Below are 22,149 nucleotides of genomic sequence, written 5' to 3'. Positions count from 1 at the left end.
ATGCTTTCATGCCCTTGATTCAAAGAAAGATGCTGCTGGATGAAAAGGCCTCTTTGGTTTCAACTCTTTTCATGGCCAGAAATGACTTGGCCAGTCTGGTGAAGACTGTAGAGTCGCTGAGAGCCAAGCAGAAAAAAAACTGACACCGTGCGGAAGATGGACAAAAATATAAAAGAAAAAGAGGAAGAAGTCCGCTCCTTGAAAGAACATCTACGCTTACAGCAGATTGAGACAGTGAGCTGAAGAAAGAGTTGAGGGCAGAGTGCAACAGGGTCAAGGAGATGGAGCTCTCCTTCGACCAGAGCAAGTCAACTGTCAGGTAGGAGAAGGCAGTCGCTGAGCTGAAAGGCCTACAAGGGGAAGTGCGATGAGAAGGTCAAGCATATCGTCCAAGAAAAAGATGAGGCAGTCTCCAGTGCCAGGACTGAAACGATGGCACTGGTAGATGAAAATCAGGCCATGGCCAATCTCAAAAACTTGGAGGCCGAGATCCAGCAGAAGCAGAGTGAGTGGCAGGAAGAAGCTAAAGATCTGGAGGAGAAGCTCAGGTGCGCTCAGGTAGAGAGAAAGGAAGATGTGAGGAGTAAACCTCCATTTCCCTTAAACCCACACCCCTAACCCCCTCCTTAACCCACCCCCACTACGCACTAACATCCCACCCCCCCACCCTTTTACCCCGTAACCCCTCCACCCTCCTAACTCCCTTAATCCCTCTTGATCCCCTGCCTGCTTGTTCATTGTGGGAACTGTTGAGTTACTCTTTATGTTACTGTAATGTCTTTACCTTATACCCTGTAAAACCTTGATATAATACAAATAAAACTGAACAGAGAATTGCTATCAGTGATAATGCATGTCTGACATCAGGCACAGGTTTCTGTAAGGAAGTTGTCAAGAATGGAGTTCAGTCTATTGTTCATCACCATTTATCAAACAGAAACCATGAGACCAGTCAATAGAACAAAGACACCAAAAAACATACCTGTCTAGAAATTCAATATCCCCTTAATACAACAGTGTTTCTGTTACTAAATTACTATAAAGATACACATCAGAAGAAATGTAACTAGAAATTGAAACCTAAAACTACTTGTATTGTATACATATTCATTATAATTTGTAAATTGTAAATTGGAAGAAGTTGGATTAGGAGATATGTTACATTATCTTCACCGCTCAGCTATGAGTGCAACAGATCTACACACCGCCATTATTTTAAATCAATTGTACAAAGTATCTCAATTTTTCATACATCCAAAACACATAGGCAGTAAATAAATCTATTGTCTTCAAGCAGAGATTATAAACAGGTTAAAGACTTGAGTCATGTGCTATATTTATAGTGTGATTTACATTTATCTTTTACTTCCAAAGGAGAGAAACCGCAACACTGATCCAGAGACAGCGTGATATGCTTAAAGTGGGCCCTCCTGTGGATGTTGTGTTAAGTGCAGCTGTAGTCACAGGTGCAGACGTGGTAGATTCTCTAGCCTGTCCCACACACGTCCCCACATTTCCTACTTTGTCCACGACAGCCAGCTCTACATTCTGTGAACAGCAGGAGGCGCTGTAGGTAGCCACTGTAATGTTCTCGCCCTCTGCTCCAGCCACCGTGCTGGTGTTGAGGGTACCGTTCCCCTGGCGGACGGTGATGCTCTCGATCCCGGTCCCGTTGATGCCATCGGTGAGATTAGCAATGAATTCCCACTGTGAGGAAGCACAAAGTGACGAAGAGGAGGGACAGCTGGTTGATGTACTGACTTCCTGGCACACAGGGCGGGTAACATCTGTCACCTGGGCAACACAGACACAGAAGTGGGAGAGATGAAGAAATAAGACGGGTATGGGGCATCGTACAAATCATTATGAAAAAGGGAAAGCACAAGAACTAAACTTGGGAGAATTATTTTATCACCTTACTGTAACCAAAAAGCACCACAAATGCCATCAAAAGACAACAAATGGCCAAATTAAATTCAATTAAATAATAGTCTAATAAAAATAAAACATATACATAGGAAATGTGGTTTTAATCTTTAAAAATATCAGCAATTTCAATACCATTGATGAGACAGGGGCTGCCCAGCATCTGTCCTTTGATGCCATTATTAATTTGACTATTTTTTTTTTTTTTTTCATCACAACTGACTTAACAACAAAGTATCAATGTTAAAAATATGACACATAGAATATTGCTTGGCACCAAAACTATTATCACGAAACCATCTCCATATCTTTTTCTCTTACCTTGGCAGCCACAGAAAACCTGAGCACAGCGTAGTTGACGTCGGTGGCAGCTGCGTTTTCTGCCTCAATTGTGAGGGTCACGTCTGTTCCCGACGCAGCAGTGGACGGTACAGTTAAGGTCACAGTGCCGTTGGCCGCGCCTCCACCTCCTGTCGCTATGGTGACCGTGCTGGGTGAGGTGGAAGCGTAGCTGCGGTCGTTGTTGGCTCGTACGGTGAACGTCCCGGTTGCAGAGTCGTTAACAACTCCGTTGGTGGATGTGGTGACGGTGAATGGGACGGAGACGGTGGAGCCAGGTTCTACGTTGGTGTTGTTGGCTTGAGACTGGAAAAGTGGAAAGTGGAGGTAGGAAAGTAAAACAGAAATATTAGGTTATAAAAGGGATAGACAGTTCTTTTGGTATTGCATTTAATGATATGTTTATAGGTGTTGATATGAACTTGGAGCTGAAATATTGTTACCATTCATTTCGGGGGATACAAGAGTTTCAATTTACCAGTTGGCAATTGCAAAAAGTGAAGCCTGCTGTCCTGAAAACCTATTAAACCTTTTACTTTTTAAATGCTGACACAAACTACTGTTTCACTGAGGCAGAAAACAGCGTGACTGAGCTCACAGTCACAGAGATGCTGGAGGTCTTGATCTGTGTGGAGGCCTGTCTCTGGAAGCTGCTCGGTGCCGACCTGGAGGTGGAGCTGCTGTCCTCTCCTTTCAGGCGGACCACAAAGTCACCTGGTGGTACTCCACTGAATGTCACCAGGAAGTTGCCACTTCCCATCGACTGTGGAGGGCATAGAGAGAAAGACACACGCTGTCACAGAGCAGACCTGTAACATGAGGAATTATTGTTTTTCTGCTGCAGACCTACTTTGAAATCTAAGTTTGCAAGACATGTATTTTTCATAGTAGCTTCTTCACTGTGTGATTAAATGACACAAATAATCCTAACTGCCTGTCATGATTTGTCTTAAAATCAGTGAAAAATATTAAAAGTCAACATTTGAGATTTTCTAGTAGCTCATTAACAACAAATATCAAAAACTTACTGAATTGATCAAATTAGATTTTGTACATTCCAGGCAGGCAGGTTTCAAATAATGTCATCATTCCACAAAAAATGGGAATGAGCTTTTAAAGAATTAAAAAAAAAAGAGCAGCCACTGACTGCAGAAATGTGACAGTGAAAGGCTTATGTTGATGCATCTCAGCATAAACCTGTCGATGCTGCCAAAGGAGCAGTGCCAAGCTTGAAATCCAGAGTGGTTGCCAGTGGAAGCCTTTTTTTAGTTCACTGTGCCAGTAAGTGGCTGTCAACTTTTTCAACATTTTCTCTTTTTTAAAAGACTGTCTTCAACTGCTCCGCTCCGTCCTTACTTGTGTCCAATTCATTTCAAGACAGTTCTGTATGAAGATCGACTTTTAGAGACATATAACTCACTGTGGACTCACCACGTTGTTGTTTGCTTTATTTTAGTCTAAGTTACATAATCATTGTGTGATAAAAGATTCCAGCGCTGTTTTTTTTAGGATATTCTAGTATTGAAGATGTGAAAGTCAGCTGTCAGAAAGCATAGTGACATCAACTACAACCAATGGCTTCCCTTAATGTAGAAGAAAACAACTTGTTTGAAATTGGTAAAGAGTAATGTAAAGTATACACTTTAGTTACTAAGTAAGTTATAACATCTGACATGCCTGTAGTGATCCGTTGACCTCTGTTGGCCCTGAGCTGTCAAACAGAGTGACCTCTGTGACCTTTACTGTGTCACTTCCTGTCACAGAGACCAAGAGGCTGGCATTACCACCTGCAAGTTTGGACAAGAGAGAAAGGAGAGCTGGATGTGTATCATCATGTATTATCACACAGATGAATATGACAGAATAGGGTCTGGCAGATGATGATTCTTTAAAAGATGCTGAGGACGATAAGGAAACAAGACTAAATACAAACTGTAAAGCTGAAGGTGACATTGATTATAAAAGTGGCCTGACCTGAAAGAGGTCGTCCCTCCTTCAGACTGAAGTCCCCGTGGGCTCCTTCATGCGCCTCCACAAGGTTATAAATGAAGTTCACCGAACTTTGACCTGATGTGTGAACACAAATAAAAAAACAAAAAGAAAAAAATCACAAAAAATAAAAACCAACAGCAGACAAAGACCCATGAAATAAAGTCTTTTGAAAATGACTGACCTGTGACCTTAACAGAGTAGGGACTATTGGAGTTAACGCTGATTTGCCATGACCCTGTTTGATTGTCTGTGTCGAGGCTTAAACGACGCAGGTTTCCTGCTGTAGTGAGAGATGCCAGAGGACCACTGGACTGACTGGAACTCTGAGATACACCTGGAGGAGACAGAGACATGTTAACACTAACACTGCCAACACAAAAAAGACCTTATCGATGGTAGATGGAGCAACATTAGCAATAACCGCACCTGTGGGGCTGGTGAGACTGAATGTGAGAGATGAGGCTCCTGTGATGTACGCAGTCATGTTCCTTAATGAACCATCAACAGTAAATGTGAAATTGTCAGGAATTCCAGGATTCCTCACTACCTGGAAAACTGTCACCTGAAAGAGGAAGGAACAGAAGCCTCACATTTAAACACGTACTGTACAGTGGCATCTTCAGTCAGGTACAATTTACCTGTTCGATATCTTACCACAGCGCTGGCTGATGAATCCTCGATAACACTTGTAGCAACAGAAAGATCTGACTTAGTGACCTCAATGGCCTGACCCCCAGAGGCTCGGGCTAGGTCTCGATACAGCTGGGCATCCGATTGGCTCATTGCACGTGAAATCCCTCCTTGAGCGCTTCTACGGCGCCGTCTACTGGCCAGGACGTCTGTCAGCATGAAAGTAACCTAAAATAATGAGGAAAGAAACATACTTGTAAAGGTTATATTAGAACTGCATACACGATATATAAGCCCACAATTGTTTACATACTATTTTGTCATTTTTTTCTGTGGAATGAAGGTTGATAAAAAGGTGACACCTACCACAGACTTGGTGCTCTCTATAAGAGCAGTGATGGTGCTCTTCAGATGGGCATCTTTAGCTGGAGCATCGGTGAAAATAAAGATCTCAGAGGAGGGTGGAGCTGCAGTCAGGGCAAGCTGTCAGTCATATACAGTACAGGAAAAAGTGTTATTAAACTAAAAAACTATCCAGAGTAGGAATTTCTTAAAATTTAGATTTCAAGGATAATTATGAATCAGTGTATTAGGTAATAACAAGTGTGATCAGGCATGAACCACATTTTATTGTTCAGTGACTTTAATTGGAATTGTCTCATGATATCATGATGCTCTTGTGTTGTTGCTTTACAAAACGAATTACAATTATTGCATAACAGCAGAAAAGTGTTGCATATGATATTCTCAACACCTGCAGTCCAGACAAGCACAACTCTGGCACGTCCCCTCCTCCATTTGCAGACAGCATGTTGATGCTGTCTTTGAATACATCTGCATCGGTTGTCATAATCAGAGGTCCAAAACCTGGATATAGAATAGATAATTGATCCAAATCACTCATTTAATTAAACATTTGTCTGTGGCTATTAGGGGACAGAAAGAGATTACAGAGATAACAGGCTACACTTCTCTGTAATGGACAACAAAAACCTCCTTGTGAGTTACCCACCTGGGTCATTGAAAGGTACCAATATGTAGGCAGAGGGCTCCTGCTGGGTTCCCCTCTTACTGTCAATGATTTCGAAGGAAACTCTCTTGGCCTCGGCGATGTCATCACTCATACTGCCTGTGGTGTCAATGACGAAGCACAGCACAGAGGACTGGGAGAGGCCCATCAGTCTGTAGGGACAAGAGAGAGGGGGAAAAACATAACTACCTGTTCATGTTGTTATTGTTTCTTATGTGGGTTAGCCTGATGGTCATGGGTAATTTATCTGTGATTAATGATTACCATTTGCCCTGCTGCTGCTTAGCACATGAAGACAAATGTTTAGAAGCAGCCAAGCATGAAATGAAGCAGCCGAGCATGAGATACATCTAGATATTGTGGTAAAAAGCTGAGCTAAATTTGTTGAAAAGTGAAAGTTTATTGTGTTTAACATGCATAGTACTGTTGTTTTCAACACCATATCAGTGATTTTATTTACACGTGTAGTCGGAGCCATTCTTCATTTGGTGTTACAGCTCCATCCACCCTACAGCCATCCTACTCCGGTCATGTTATTATTATTCTTGTATACGGTCAGAACGGCCCAGGTAACAGTGTCCCATACCGCAGGAAGTTCTCGTCTCCGACAGCTACTCTGATGTCCTCCAGTAGCTCCATAGTGGCATTCACAGCCAAATCAGCTGCTTTGTGGTGAAGTGAGCCATGACTAGACCCAACGTCATCCTTACTGATACCCCCCACTGGGTCCCGTTTGCTTGTCTTGTCAAATGAACCACCATGGCTGCATTTACCTTACAGCGGAGAGAATATTTGTGTTACGTCAATATGTTCACAAAATACTAAGAGTGGAACACATAATAAATGTAGACGACTCCTTAAAGTTACCTGCAGGTTTTGCTGAGGAGAAGATGTTGAAGTAGCCTGAAGTGAGAAGCCCCTGCTGCAGGAGGTCAGGCAGGAGGTTGTCGGCACAGTTCCCTCCTGTACAGTTTCTACAGGTTGGAGTACTTGGGCCTGCAGCAAATTCAGTGAATAAAATAAGATGAAACAGAATGCACAAACATAATGGTATGGGTAATTCACTTGCAAATGCAGGTTAACATATCTGAAAAAAAATTTGAAGGAAGTTTTGCCTTACACAAAATAATACTTTGAGACAGAGTGAATTATGTCTATATATGTAAATAATTCTATTCAGAGCCTGGAAAGCTGGTATGAATAAGTATCATTTAATGGTTCATTTGACTTGATAAAAGGTACTAAACTGTAGACCTGTGTGGGTTTGTGTGTGTGCATGTAAAGCCATGTGAGTCATAGCAGGGTGGGTGTTTGTTAAATGACAGGTGACAGATTAGGTGCCAGTGTTCCTTGTGTTATCGCTCACTGAAGTGGAGAGGCATTCTCACAAAACATCAGTTTTGTGAACAAGAGTTGCTGCTGAAACAGTCACTCTACACCCAGACGGCACTATCGATATCCTACCTGCCAGGTTCTCAAGAGGCTGGTCTGGTCTGATCAGAGTGCTGTAAGGAGCTTTGTTCCCCAGCTCCACCCAGTTACTGTGGCTGTAGAAGTCCTTAATATAAAGAATATGAAACATTATTCACATCACCATGATTTATCATTATAATCATTCCAACACCATCCACCCAAAATAAAATTATAACAAAATAATCATCAACCTCACCTGTAAGGTGTGACAGACTCGTCCGAGAGTCCATCTCCCTGCGACAAAATTCTCCAGCTTCACACTGGCCTTCACAGCAGACACACCTCAACAGCAGAGTCCCATAGAGAAAGTTAGGGGGCAAACTGTAGCTGCACTAGGCAAGATGCATGCTCTAAACTTAAAAGACATTTTTGCCTTTATTTGAAAGTTAAGTTCCCTCACCAGAATCGAAGTTATGTTGCATGCACATTCTGCCACCAGAGTACGCCACTTTCTAAACACTTAACATTTAAAGGTGGAGTAAACAATTCTAATCTCATACATTTTTTGGCAAATTTACTGAACATCTCCTCATGGCTTGCTAACTCTCTGTTCTGTTTGTGTTCTGAAAAAAAATCTGATGTTCCTACACAGCCCTCGCTCTGTAAAGGGGATATAAACAAAATGGCTTGGACTGACAATTCCACCCACTGAGAAACAGGGGGTGTTTGTGCTCGTGCACAGCACAAGGGAAAGAGGAAGAGAAGAGGTGAGATGGGGGAAAGGGGACAGTGGGAGCGAGAGACGCTAAATCTGGCACATGCTAATGAATAGTGCCAATTTAAGTATTACAAGGGGAAGGAGAATAAGCAGTGTACTCTGTTTGTGCGGCCCAACTGTGTGGCGTTTTGAATGGGATTGATTGGGATTGATTGGGGAAACAATGGTTTTGCTATGTTTCACAGAGCCAACAGGTCAGTATTGTTTTGTCCCGTTTGCTAATGTCTGGCTTCTGAAGAAACTCTGACGAGAGAGGTATGTTTGTTTCGCTGTTGGGTTCAGTCTTTCTCCAGCATCGCACACTCCACCTTTAAGGTATATCTTTGATGTGTACCTGCTGTGATGACATCCCGTCCTCCCTGGAAGGTCTCATCATCAAAATGGTGTTCCTCACTCAGGGCGTACACCACGTCCACTTTTGCGTTGCTGAAGTACATATTGGCAATTGCAGTTCGGAACAACACACTAGAGAGGAGAGATGTGAAAGTACCTGTAGAGGAACAGGCCCTTTGCACCATGTCAGCTGACAGGCTGTCATCAATCTGGAGACAAAGAAATGACAAATAGCAAACCACATGATGGGAAATATGTAAGTGTAAAACACAAACACTGTATTCTTATTTTCCTGCCTGAAGGAGAGAAACTCAGAATGTGAGTGCAAAGGTTCAAATTATGTCAGTTGTTTTATTTTGAAATTCAGATTGAGCCATTTATTTATATTTTTCAGCATTATGTCCAAGAAGATGACAATAGCTTAAAATGTGGAAACACTGTCCCGAAGTCATAGAATACAAATAAATCCAAAACATATAATGTATAATCTAGATATTTGAATGCACCACAGTGCCCCCAACTCACAGTCAGGCTGAAATCCCGTCCCTCAGAGGCAGCGATATCCCGGCAGACCTCGGCCGTCTTCCTGAGGACGGCCCGTTGTGTGATGTCACGGTGAGTGGTGGAATTTCCATCAAATGAGAACAGTGGCTGGAAGCAGTGAATGAGGCCTGGCAGTGAGAGGACCACCACCACCATCAGGAGCATAACTGTCTGCCTGGCAGTCATGATGGAGGAAGAGCCAGAGGATGAAAAAGGTGAAGGGTAAAGAAGAAGTCTCTAAACCTGTCGCTACTGTCCTGTGTCCTCTATCTGCCCGTTTCAACTCTTTCCTTCACCTCGGCTCCCCCTCTGTATAGCTATTTCCACACATCAACTGAGCAGAAGTAGAGGAATTCTGGTAAGTTATCTCCCCCACTGTGTGCAATAACTCCACAATGGGTTCCCTCAAACAGGAAACAATGTGGTCAAGCCCAGACAGGTTAGTGGCAGTAAACCAGGTGTAACGAGGCAACAAGTGGCAAATGAAAACACCTGAGAGAGAAAAAGATGAAATCAGCCCAGAAAGAAGGGTGGTGGTGGGGTGGGGTGGGGTGGGGATGGGGGTGAAGATTTTCAAAAATAAGATTAAAGATAAATAAGTAACAATTATGCGTCAGGACATCTTGATATTTTTGAAGAGAACATCCTTTCACTGATTTTTAAATGCTAGTAGCCTACACTTTGTACTGAAACATCGATCAGTGAAATGTGAGACTCTGAACTGGTACAATATGTGTAAGATTGCTACTAATACATTTAATAATATACAGAAGATTGTAATTAATTCTACACACTCTTACCTCTGTGCGTGCTTTAGCCGTCCAGCCTTATTCAGATGTTGGCATCGCCTCAGTCTCACTGTCTCACATCAGAACTCCATGTCTAGGTAGATTATATTGTGTGTAGATCTATGCGTTTCCTGTGTGTTATCTCTACACTCTGGGAGTGTGTGTGTGTGTGTGTGTTTGTGTATGTGTTTCATTCTTTGTTCTTATAGTTATGTCCATCTCAAATGATTGAGCAGATGAATAGAATTCCACATGAGAACTCCCACATGCCCTTCCTTTTTTTTTTTTTTTTTTTGCATGTGTACATGTTTGAGTAAGAACATGTGAGTGTGCGTTTTACTGTGTGTAACAAATCCCATTCCAAAGAAGAGTTTTTTTTTTTTTTTTCCAATCTCACATTTAACTTTCACCCAAATCAAAAATTGTTTTTACATGTCTCTTTGTGCAACGGTTAAACAAATGAGACTCACAGTTTTAAACAGTGAGCTTAGAGGTGTTGTTACTTTGGAGAGTTTTTTTTTTTTTAAGTTTTAGACATAACCAGGCTAGCTGTATCCCCCAGCTTCCTGTCTTAAGCTAGGCCAAGTACCCCCTGGTTCTAGCTATACTTAACACACAGCCGTGAGATCAATATAAATCTTGTGCAAAAGTGTAAGAAAGCTTATTTCTGCTTTCTAGCTCAGTCACACGTGATGACCTTTATAGTCTGCAAAGTGCATTTAGAGCATTTTAAGACATGAACCTTGTCTTGACCTGTTGACCCTGTGGAATACCTTGACAGTATCTCAAAGGATCTTATGATAACCCAAGAGGAGAAAAGGCTACATAAAATTAGATATCTACATTTATTAGTACTGGTTTTTGTTATCATATAACAAATGGAAGTGGCGTTGATCTCTCACCTCACTCTTGCAACACACCTGCCTTATTTTCTAGAAGTAGAAGTAAAGTACACCGACTGCCTGTGTTGCATTGTCCTGACAGGCCTGAGACTGCTGAGAAACCGTGATTTATTAGAAGTAAAAAAAAGAAAAAGAAAAAAGACAACACAAACTTGCATCAAACACAACATTCTGTCTCATGATGGTACTGAAATTTCAGTGCTGTGATAATGATATTGGGATATAACTAATCCAAAATCAAAGATAAGACTCAGAAAAATTCCTACATGTCATTAGAAGTTCAGCTCACCTGTATACGTGCACAATAACACTTACAAATCTGTCGGGTGTCACAGTGTCAACCGCCAAAATCCTGCTCAACAGCATATTTTATGCGTAACCTTTGTTTGACATATTCAGTGTGTGTGTGAGTCATTGTGCACAAACTAAAACAACATAGTTAAAAAGATAAACCGTCCTCTGTTCACGGCTGGTGCTGAAGTAACTGACATACCTTCAGCTCTTCACTCAATGCGGTTGTTGACACTTTAGAATGGAGCTGAATTTTTCAACGGCGTCAAACTACATCAACGAGTGATTGTGAAATTTCAGAGAAGAATGTGTGTGTATGATTAACTCGTAGAGTAACATTCCTCAGTTTTCAATACACAGAGTTAAATGTTGGGTGAGCAGCAATGGAGGCCCAGTATTGATGTTAGATGATGTTTTGACCCATCACTAGGTGGTGCAGATGGCATCCTGCTGTGTCGTCATTAATCTACAGGCAATACCAATCTCTAGCACTGACCTTATGTACCTTTACTTGGCAGCTTATCCTGGGCTTATATTTACATTTTTATCTTCTTAGGCTTAAGTACCTGGCTGGCCCAACTGGCCTGATAGACAGCAACAAAGTTATTTGAATTTGGTTGTCAGCAATTACTCTACTGACATACAGTACCTGTTCATTCAACTGATTTGATGGTCATATAAGGCTGGTGGTAGCAGCAGAGGCAGGGAGGACCCAAACACAGCAGGCAGGTGCAGTGAAGTGGCTCTTAAGGTGAAACAGATCATGAATACTAAGGCTTACAAACAGATGGGCAAAATAAACACATTAAAGATACACTTTTGTGTAACTTACAACATCAGCAGCACTATGGTTAAGTATTGTCTATATGAGATGATAAACTGCTATCACTTTTCACGTTTTTTACTCTTTTTCACAGTAAAAAACAATGACTTCTGTTTTAGTCTGTGCTTTTGTAACTTTGTTTGTTTTTACCTGAGCAACCCACCTAACAGGATGTACCACATGCTAACACATGTAGAACCTCCCTCTGCCAATGCAAATAGTATTATGACAGAGCCAGTGTGAAGCAAGGTTTCATTCACACATGACAAATAAACACACAGTGTGGGAAAATGCTGCAAACTAAGGAAAAGAAAAGCATTTTTAGTCAAGTAAAATGTAAAAACAGTTTCTTTTGTGAAATGGTTTTGCATCAACCATTAAATGCTATTTAAATATCACAGGCAAAGATAAGCTAGCTCTGGCACCTTTAGGCAGTCTGTCTGTGTGCTGTGGGCTGAGTGGTTGTACCTGTAAATCCTGTGTGTGAGCTGGGACTTTCTTGCTGACACAGCATCTGCACTCTTTGCATTCAAGGAATATAATGCTGCTATTGAAAGCACTTTCCAAAGGAAAGGTAAGCCAGAACACTTTTATATATTGTAAGCAGAGAATATGAGGATGCTTACTGAAGGATCAGACAACAAGGAAATATTCTATGGTTACTGATTCCTGATCCAGCCACTGGCACTTTTTTTTTACTTGCAGAATTAAACTTACATACTGAGTAAATGCGCATGCACATATAATAATAATTATAAAATATATGATTGATAACCATGCTATTGAAGAGTTAGCCATTTTCAGTTCAAATTTTTTGTTTCCATTTAGATATGAAGTTTGGCAAAAGACCAGCATGTGGGCTGAAATCATTGAAAAGCTGGGTGGCTCTTTGTGTGTTGATCGTGGTGATGCTCCTGTTGTGTCATGACCCGTTGCTAATAATCTGGTGGCCTCAGAAACCTGCTGAGGTAGGATGACAGTTTCTTTCTTTTAGATTCACTATATTACAACCATTCTGTAACTGTTGATCCTACTCATAAAGTTGTTTCCTATCCATAACTGCAGAAAACTCAGAGTGAGGGTTTACCTCTGGATATGGCGACAGATTCCATTGATGACATGTTTGACGGATGCCGATCTGAAGCAGCCTCTATGATCGACCTATTTGGCGTGTTTGAGTGGCACTTTAACAGAAACTTCAGTTTTGCCTGGGCTTCAGCTGAAAGAAATGCAAAGAAACCTGCGTACAAGTTCCTGAAAGAAGACCACGCTATAGTCATGTACATGTACACAAAACTGAAACATATCCAAGAAGATTTCAACAAAGCAGTGAAAACAGGGAAACACAAGTACAGCACATACGGTTTCAAGTACCACTATTTCTACTTTTACCTGACCGATGCCATTCAAGTTCTGCATCAGAATCAGACGTCGTGCAGAACCACCTATCACAGGACATGGAGACAGTTTAACCGCAATGTCGTCAACACAAACATGCGTTTTGGTGCCTTCACTTTGGCAGCTTCGACTAAGCCGCCATTTGATTTTAATGGCAATGTGTCTTGTTTTGAGATCTACACATGCTTTGGTGCGGATGTGACATATTACTCTGCTACAAACCAAATGGGACAGGTGCTGATACCTCCATATGAGGTTTTCAAAATCACTGACGTCCTAACAAATGACCAATGGTGCAGTGTGGTTTACAAGCTAGAGAGCACCAAAATACCAGCGAGAGATTTAAATTGTAAACTACATCAACATCAAATAAAACAATATTTTGGAGATGTTCCAACACACTGGCATAAAAACGGTGTGGGGATGAGGATGTTAGTATATGTTCTACTGATGGTTATAGTTGCTTTAGTTCTTGTAATCCGTGGTAAAATGTGTTTTGTGGCTGCAGTGACGGGTGCTCTGCTGGTGCTGATTTTTATTGCGATGATGGTGAGAATTAGCCACTGAATCAATGACGGGAGACGAGGTGTTAATGGGACACATTCCCAAAACCCCCCCCCCAAAAAAAAACCCCAATAAAAAACAATAATACCATTTCAGATATTTGAAGCATTTTTGATTGTTTCCAGACTGGACTCTACATATTTACTGGGAAGTATTTGCACTGCTCAAATAAATGAACTTGTATAAAACAAAGCTTCCTGTGGGATATTGTAATTATTCCTTGGGTCATATCAGTGGTATTAAAACTTTTCAAACATTTGCTAATAAACAATAAGTTGTTATTTTGTCTAATTTTATTTTATTAAGAATTGAAAGAACACTTTTAAAAAACACATAATGTATTACAGGGACCCTCTCCATTTGCAATTTTTATGTTTAAAATATTTTCGTATATTTGAATAATGCAGGACACTGATGGTTTGTCAAAGGTCAAAGATCCATATGTAAAAAAAGAAAAAAAAGAAAAGAAAAAGAAATTACCCTGCATGTACACAGATTTTTTTTCTTTATTCCATGAGAGACTTTTTGTGAGTCATTAGGGACATGTGTTGTAGATGATAGTTTCACAACACTGGTGAATCTTCCTACAATGGTAGACACTCTTAAGGTATTCATATCTCAGACTATATGGTTCCTTTCCTCTCTTCCTCTGTTAAGAAAGCAGTGGAAAAGGGCAACAGAGGAAGAGAGGAAGGGAATTAATGTGTTGCAAGAAGATTTGAGAGGCAGACTAGCAGTACTTAGAAGGGCTGAATATCTTAGGAAAAAGAGAAAGAATAAAGAGTATGTAAGGACAGCGTTTTATAGGGAGCCTTTCAAGTTTGTTAAAGGATTGTTTAACCAGGAAAAGGGAGGGCAGCTTAAGGCAACAAAGTTAGAAGTAGAAAAATATCTAAGAATCACGTATTCAGATTTTGAGCAGAATAGAGTAATAGGCCTTCAACCTGACATGCCACCAGTAGGAAAGATAGATCATGAGATGGATGTTAGACCACCCAGGTGGAAGGAGGTTGAGGAGGTAGTCAGGCGTGCAAAGGCTTCTTTGGCCCCAGGGCCAAATGGAGTCCCCTACCGGGTTTATAAAAGCGCACCTGATATCCTAAAGTTTTTGTGGAGGCAATTAAGAATAGTTTGGGAGAAACAGGTTATTCCCAGAGCATGGCGTAGGGCAGGAGGTGTTTCTATTCCAAAGGAGAAGGAATCCTCAGACCTGAGTCAGTTTCGAAAGATCTCTCTTCTAAATGTAGAGGGGAAGATCTTCTTTAGCGTAGTCGCAGGGAGATTAACTAGTTATTTAGAAAGGAATAGCTTAATTGATACTGCAGTACAGAAGGCAGGAATACCAGGTTTCGCAGGGTGTTTAGAGCACACTAGCATGATTTGGCATCAGATTCAGGCAGCCAAGACAGAGAAAAGAGACTTGCATGTCATATTTTTGGATTTTGCAAATGCGTTTGGTTCAGTGCCACATAGCCTTATTTGGGAGGCATTTGATTATTTTAAAGTGCCCGGAGTAGTGGTAAGTTTAGTAAAATCGTATTTCCAAGATATTAGGCTGTGCTTAAGCACAGCAGACTTTACAACAGGATGGCAGAGGCTAGAAATAGGCATTATGGCAGGGTGCACGATTTCTCCATTGGCATTCACAATGGCGATGGAGGTAATCATTAGAGCTTCTAAGTGGGTTGTAGGTGGAGAGAGGCGGCAGGATGGGACGCGCCTTACACCAATTAGGGCCTACATGGATGACATGACGTTGATAACTACAACGGTGCCATGTATGAAAAGAGTACTTGAGAGACTTAATAAAAACTTAAAGTGGGCTAGTATGATAATCAAGCCTAGTAAGTCTAGAAGTATCTCAATAAGTAGAGGGAAGTTAAGTGATAGGAAGTTTGTAATAGACGAAGAGGAAATTCCAATAATTAGGGAAAAATCAGTAAACAGTCTAGGTAGGTGGTACAAGGCAGACTTGAATGACGGAGAACAGGTAGTGCAGCTCGGAAGGATGTTGCTGAGGGACTGGATAGAATAGATAAATCAGGGCTTCCAGGAAAGTTGAATCTGTGGTGTCTGCAGTTTGGGTTATTTCCCAGGCTGATGTGGCCACTGTCTGTATATGAGATTCCATTATCTGCTGCAGAAAAAATGGAAAGATTAGTTAGCTCTTACATCAGGAAGTGGCTAGGTGTTCCTAGATGTTTAAGCACGGTGGCACTGTATGGGAAAGGCATACTTCAGCTCCCAGTAACTAGTCTAGTGGAGGAGTTTAAATGTACCAAGGTTAGGACAGAGCTCCTGTTATCTGGGAGTAAAGATGTAGTAGTCAGTAGGGTGGTTCCAAACCCAATCAAGGGGAGAAAGTGGAATCCAAGAATCGCAGTGCAGGAGGCGGAAGCAATGCTCAGGCATACAGAGATTGTGGGTAATGTCCAAATAGGCCGGGGAGGCCTGGGGCTTGGCCCAAGCAAACCGGTGTGGAGTAGAGCAGGTCCCAAAGAGAAGAGAAAGCTAGTTGTGGAGCAGGTTCATAGACAGGAGGAAATATTAAGGGGTACAAAGGCAGTGGCCCAGGCTAAGCAGGGACAGTGGGTGAATTGGGAAGGTGTAGACAAGAAAAAGCTTAGCTGGAAAGAGCTGTGGAGTATGGAGGAAAGTAGCATTAGATTTTTGATAGGGGCAACTTATGATGTACTGCCAACTCCCCAGAACCTAAAACTCTGGGTAAATGGAGACCCACTATGTTCATTGTGTTCAGGTACTGCAACTTTAAAGCACATTCTGTCAGGGTGTAAGGTTAGTCTGTCGCAAGGCCGGTATACGTGGCGACATAACCAGGTTTTAAAAAGCTTAGCTGCAGGAATTGAAGAGTTATGGAGGCAGGCAAATTTAGGAGGGCCTAAAATAAAGAGAGTTGCAATCAAGTTTGTTCAAGAGGGAGAGAAAGTTGGTAAGACAACAAGGAGGCAAGGCAGCTTAGAGGGTGCTTGTGATTGGGAAATGCAGGTAGATTTAGGAGGAAAGCTGTTTTTTCCCCAGGAAATAGCCAGTACAAAGCTAAGGCCTGACATAGTCTTGTGGTCTAGGAGTAGAATGAAAGTATATTTCATAGAGCTGACTGTTCCATGGGAGGCCTTAGTTGAAGAAGCATATGAAAGGAAAAAGCTCAGGTATGTAGAGTTAGGGGCAGAAGCAGAACAGCGAGGATGGAAAGTTAGGATTTGTCCATTGGAAATAGGATGTAGAGGATTTGTAGCAAGGTCTGTTGTCTCTTTGGTGAGGGAGTTAGGAGCAAGTGGACAGAGTGTGAGGAAAATAATAAAGAACATGTCAGATGAGGCAGCAAGATCAGTCAGTGGATTTGGATGAGAAGAAGTAATGGTAGCTGGGGGCCCAGCAGGGGGAGCACTTAGGATAGACAGACTCTTAGGAGAAGCAAGGAAGAAATCCAGGAAGAGGAAGTGTTTTTAAGTGGGGGGTGTGGCCTGTGTGAGCCTCTTTGAAACCATGCGGTTAGTCCAGGTGAGGTGGCCTGTATTGTTTGCTTGTATTGTTTGAATTGGTTTGTAGTGTGTCTTTGACTGTTTAGGTGAGTTTGTTTGTTTTAGGTGAGTTGAATGGTGTGGTGTTGGAGAGTTGGGGGGGGGTTAGTTTAAATGTACCAAGGTTAGGACAGAGCTCCTAACCTTGGAGCTGGCATTAGGGAGTGACTCTGGGACGCCAGTGATCACTGTCTAGCCTCCTGGAGGTGTCGTGGGACCAACTAGACGAAACACTGGTGAAAGGAGGTTCCCACCTGATGACCCCAAAGACATGTTAGTTATCACTGCTCATTAGTCTGTATAGCTAAATTAATAGTTATCATAAGACATGTTAAGCTTAGGGAGCTATTCAGTGAGTCTGGTCCATTTTCTGTAGCACAAGTTTCTTCTGTTTACCTTAGATAAAAATCAACATAGACTGCATCATTTCCAAAGCCACATACCTGTTGTATATAATTCATTAAAATCAAAGGGGGGTGGCTGGCATGTGTAGTCCTCGTGAAGGTTTCACCCCTGATTGGAATGACCTGCAGCTGGTGAAAAGACAAGCACGAGCTCAGAGCAGATATCCCTCAAGTATCATGACAGCAAGTGGGGAATGAACTGTGGTAAGTGAATTAAAAGCCTTCATTTGTTCCCTTGATATTCCTAGATTTTGATCAGACTGGAAATACCAGCTTACAACCACTTTTGTGTGCAGGTTTCTGTGCTGGTGGAGGATGATGGGAGCTTGGGCAGCTGTGCTAATGACTTATAGCATCTCTGTAGGGTTTGCAAAGGTAGTGTATAAACTGGTTGGTGGCTTGCTTGAGTGTGATATCTGAGAGATTATTATTATTATTATTATTATTATTATAGAAAATTATCACCATGTAAGATTTGTTTTTCTAATTGTTTCAATTATTTTTGTAGACCTCTGCAGAATCTGGGTTAAAAGGTCAAGTACCACTGGATCTGGCTCCAAACGCTGTTGATGACATGTACACTGGTTGCAAAGACAAGATGGACTACAGAGTGAAGAAGCAGTACCTGCCAAATGAGAAAAACAAGGACAAAAATTTCACACTTGCCAGTGGTGAAGCAGAGAAATATTACAACAAAAGATGGAAGCGTAGAAAAGGGAAGAGACCTTCCACGGCACTGGGGAAAGAACAGATCATGGCTATTTATATTTATACCCTTGACAAACCAAATGTTTATCTTGATTTCAATAATGCTGTTCGAACCCAGAGATCCGTGTACACGACCACATTCAGCTATCACACGCTTCACTTTTTCCTGACTGACGCCCTTCAAACCCTCAACTCTCGGAAACCTGAAGTGGATAGATGTGTGACTGGCTACCGTAGAGTCAACAGCTACTTTAGCCAAGACGCTGTCAATAAGATGATTCGCTTTGGATCTTTTACCTCCAGCTCACTGGGCTGGTACCCCAGCGCTGACAGATTTGGGGACAAGTCATGCTTTGAGATCCTCACATGCTTCGGAGCAGACATCTCGCTGTACTCTGAGCTTGGAGAGTCAGAAAGAGAAGTGCTGATTCCTCCTTATGAGGTCTTTAAAGTCGCAAAGATAGAGAGGAGATCTTTCCAGCGGAAGCTGCCATGTGAGGTGGTCTATAAACTGAAGAGTACACGCAAAACTCTTTCCAATTTGAACTGTGCTCTTTTCTGAAACAAGCAATTCCACATGTTTTACTGTTACATACAATTCACAAAACATGCAAAAACACAGTTGATTAATTGAATAAGTTGACAAAATAAAATTCAGTTTAAAAGTTGAACAGCCAGAGGTGCAGATGTTGTACTGCGCAACCAATGTTAGAATGAACCCACAGTGAGATAACTGATTAACTGTTATGATGGATCTGTATTCATTAGGATATTACATTACTTTTTAACCCAACATAGAGACAGCGCACTTTAGCAAAAGTTGAACACACCATGTACTGAAGAATATCAGCTGTGAGGTGAATTAGAAATAATAAATGACTTTAAAGAGTCTTTTAAGAGCCTGATAAAGTGTCTGCTAGTAACACATTGCTCTGTCTTCTTTCATAAAACTGTAAATGAATATTTCTATCAAGAAAGTTGGTCATTGTATACAGTAATATTAATACATTGTATTGATTTGCCCATGTCATCTGCATTTAAATCTTTTTACACTGTTATTGTACCAAAATATGCCATAAAAATAAAACATCCTGGTTTTTCAAAAATTGCTCATGTTTGTCAAATGTGTTTATACTTTGTACACTGTCAAATCATCAAACTCCAAATGAGACAAGCTCTGAGTTAAACAGATGGCTCTTTTGAGTCACATTCAGCTTTAAAGCAGTAGCAAGTTTTTTTTTTTTTTTTACCCTGGGTTTCACTGCTCTGGCAACACAGACGCTGTTGTGGCAGTGTGCTGCCTGTGAGGACTGCAGACACTGCCCAGCACTAAATAAAGTCCCTCCACCTTCTCTGCACGAAGAAACTCTGACTTCATTCAAAATGAATCAGTGATTTGAACAGAAAATCTCAAGAATCTTGTTTGTAGAAAAGGGAAAGAAACCTGTGTGCAACTTGTATGTTTTATAAACATGTTAAAATGTCCTCCTTGTTCTCTGACTCGGCTACATGCAAAACTTTCATCTCACACTGTATTGCGATTTCCCTTCATTATGCAAAAGTGTGTTTTACTCTCTCAGTCACTGCAAACATAACTTCATTTACATAGTACTTTCAGAGCACAGCATGAATGTCAACAAAGAAACAAGGAACTTGGCAAAAAAGGCATGAGATAAAAATGAAATGGTTTGGTTGGTTAAAATATAACTTGTGCTAACCGTCCCTTTGAGCCTAATGGTCTAAACGTAATTTTGAACTGATAAGACATTTCAAATCAAAAACGTAGGCATTAGCTCTGTTTGGGGTTTCAGAGACCTCAGCTGTTAACGTGGTTACATGCAATGGACTATCATTTGTACAGGACAACAGGACTCCTGTGACTCCTGCTCTGGTCGCTATCAGCCACACAACATAGCTGATGGTTGGCAGACTCAGGACAAGATTGACTGAGGTGGAGGCGCGGGCTAAAATGGCAGTGTCAGAGTAAAGATCCATTTGACAAATTCATTTTCCCCTTCAGCCTTTCAGGGTCACATCCTCCACTCAGGATCCGACTGAGAGGATGAACAGGAAACAGAAGGTCAGCATCACAATGTTATCAATTCCACCGTCAGAACTGAACCCAGAACATAATTAGGATGAATTATAAAGTATAACTATAAAAACTGTAAATTAACGATGTACTATATTAAGTCTTTTAACAGAACTCACTGCAGTTTTTTTTCTGTCCTCTTTGAATGATCATATCAGATGCAAAGTCCTCATATCTGTGATGCGTCACATGCTCAACTGCAGTTCTCTTGTGACCAAACATGCAAACGATGCTCAGATACCTGCAGCTAATGACTCAAGACTGACCAAATTTTGAATGCTTCAAAGCCGGCGGCTATTTTCAGTGATGGGAGTTACTCATGCAAAGTTTGTGTGCTGGTTTGTTTGCTGGTATTCAATAAAAAAAACGTGTAACTACAAAGTCTTTGTGGGTACAGTGTAAAGCCCAAAATGAACTCGATAGTTACTCAAGGCAACAAAAACACGATTTATTCGTCTTGGCACATATCTTATTTTTTTCCAAAATGGCAACAACGTGATTTGACTTTCATTATGTACAACCCATTAACCTCAGTAATAACATCTTGATAGAGTGCTGCAGAAATGAGTCCTAAAACCTGAAAATTAGTTAGCATCTTAGCACACCTGGTTCCCTTGTCCCGAAATTTTTTTGAATGGGTTTTTGGTTACATCACTGAAATAAAGTCTATGGTTAACACAAGCTCAAGACATTTTCATGTTTTAATGTATTACATAAAATACATCAGTAAATACCCCAGTCGTGATTTCTTTTAATTTTTTATGTTGTAAAAAAGGGCCAGCTGCTAACAAGTGGCTCAGTAAAACTACAGAGGCTGTTGGTGATGTTAAACGTCATCAATACGAAAACCTGCAGAACACTTTGACAGCCTTGTTGTGTTTATGCTCGCACTTTTGCAAACTACTACTAACTTTGTAAGAGGAAGAGGAAAGAGGCTTTTGTAGAAGAGGTAAATCATACTACAAGTTGGAAGTTTAGTAGTGGTGATGTTGAAGTCCATGAGAACATGTGACCATGGTGTAGTTTGACTATAGTCTAACATTAGCTTTTTACCTCTGGCGATTGTATTTAGGCTTCAAAGATCATACAAGTGGCGTTCATTTGTGAATGAGTGCAAGAAGTCGTGTAGCCATTACATGCAGTCAGGCAGAAAGTGATGTGTTTGGATTGGTGGATGGACAGATAGCACATCAGACTTACATGAAGGAGACTTGAGTTTATGTCCAAACTAGCAATTAACATCATGTTTTACTTTTACCATTTAACCATAGAGACAAACACTGGAATGGATGTTAAAACAAAACAAACATAAAAAACAAACAAACAAACAAACAAACAAACAAAAAAGCAACAACAATAACAATGGTTGGGGATACAGATGACAATCTATTCAGACTCACCTTGTGGACATAGTCTCTCAGTATTCTCTCACAGCAGTAACTTTTTGCTGCAGTGCTGTTGTATTGGCTCTAATGGGAACTGTCTGCTCAATAATAATCCCTCACACTCATCAGACCCAAATAAAATGCACAAGTGAAGTCTTCTCCATCATCATCACATGATTCAGCAAACATTAAAATAAATAAATAGCACCGAAATCTTGTAAATGAAATTTAATTTAAAAGATTTATTACTCTGTTTACTTGTCAAAAA

The 22,149-nt window shown here is 41.1% G+C and overlaps 3 protein-coding genes across 5 annotated transcripts; 2 read left to right on the top strand and 1 right to left on the bottom strand.

The window, feature by feature from the left end:
* Positions 1-910: 910 nt before the first annotated feature.
* On the bottom strand, positions 911-10,217 carry vwa10.2 (von Willebrand factor A domain containing 10, tandem duplicate 2). Its single transcript, XM_056369806.1, has 18 exons — positions 9,785-10,217; positions 8,967-9,476; positions 8,443-8,650; positions 7,587-7,672; positions 7,382-7,475; positions 6,785-6,913; positions 6,504-6,690; positions 5,900-6,069; positions 5,642-5,754; positions 5,254-5,370; positions 4,912-5,115; positions 4,684-4,819; positions 4,439-4,591; positions 4,240-4,332; positions 3,943-4,052; positions 2,864-3,028; positions 2,248-2,571; positions 911-1,794 (listed from the first exon to the last, which is right to left on the bottom strand). Exons 2-18 carry the CDS (start codon positions 9,168-9,170, stop codon positions 1,363-1,365), a joined length of 2,925 nt encoding a protein of 974 aa, XP_056225781.1. The 5' UTR covers positions 9,171-9,476; positions 9,785-10,217; the 3' UTR covers positions 911-1,362.
* A 1,862-nt stretch (positions 10,218-12,079) lies between these two features.
* LOC130166646 (ecto-ADP-ribosyltransferase 4-like) lies at positions 12,080-13,993 on the top strand. The gene is made up of 3 exons (XM_056372338.1): positions 12,080-12,362; positions 12,617-12,756; positions 12,854-13,993. The coding sequence occupies exons 2-3, from the start codon at positions 12,619-12,621 to the stop codon at positions 13,751-13,753; spliced, it is 1,038 nt and encodes a 345-aa protein (XP_056228313.1). The 5' UTR covers positions 12,080-12,362; positions 12,617-12,618; the 3' UTR covers positions 13,754-13,993.
* Positions 13,994-16,816: 2,823 nt separating this feature from the next.
* Positions 16,817-19,501, top strand: LOC130166477 (ecto-ADP-ribosyltransferase 5-like). Of its 3 annotated transcripts, none has more exons than XM_056372094.1 (4): positions 16,817-17,272; positions 17,765-17,900; positions 17,993-18,071; positions 18,205-19,501. In XM_056372094.1, the coding sequence occupies exons 3-4, from the start codon at positions 18,012-18,014 to the stop codon at positions 18,964-18,966; spliced, it is 822 nt and encodes a 273-aa protein (XP_056228069.1). In that variant the 5' UTR covers positions 16,817-17,272; positions 17,765-17,900; positions 17,993-18,011; the 3' UTR covers positions 18,967-19,501. The 3 variants fall into 3 exon arrangements, with proteins under 3 accessions (XP_056228069.1, XP_056228070.1, XP_056228068.1); XM_056372095.1 differs by having other exon boundaries at positions 17,235-17,272; positions 17,786-17,900; XM_056372093.1 differs by lacking the exon at positions 16,817-17,272 and having other exon boundaries at positions 17,347-17,900.
* The last annotated feature ends 2,648 nt before the right edge of the window (positions 19,502-22,149 follow it).

Source organism: Seriola aureovittata, chromosome 3 (assembly GCF_021018895.1).
Source record: "Seriola aureovittata isolate HTS-2021-v1 ecotype China chromosome 3, ASM2101889v1, whole genome shotgun sequence".
Lineage (NCBI taxonomy): Eukaryota > Metazoa > Chordata > Actinopteri > Carangiformes > Carangidae > Seriola > Seriola aureovittata.
Note: the sequence above shows the minus strand (reverse complement) of the source record. Positions and strands in the feature narration are given on the sequence as shown.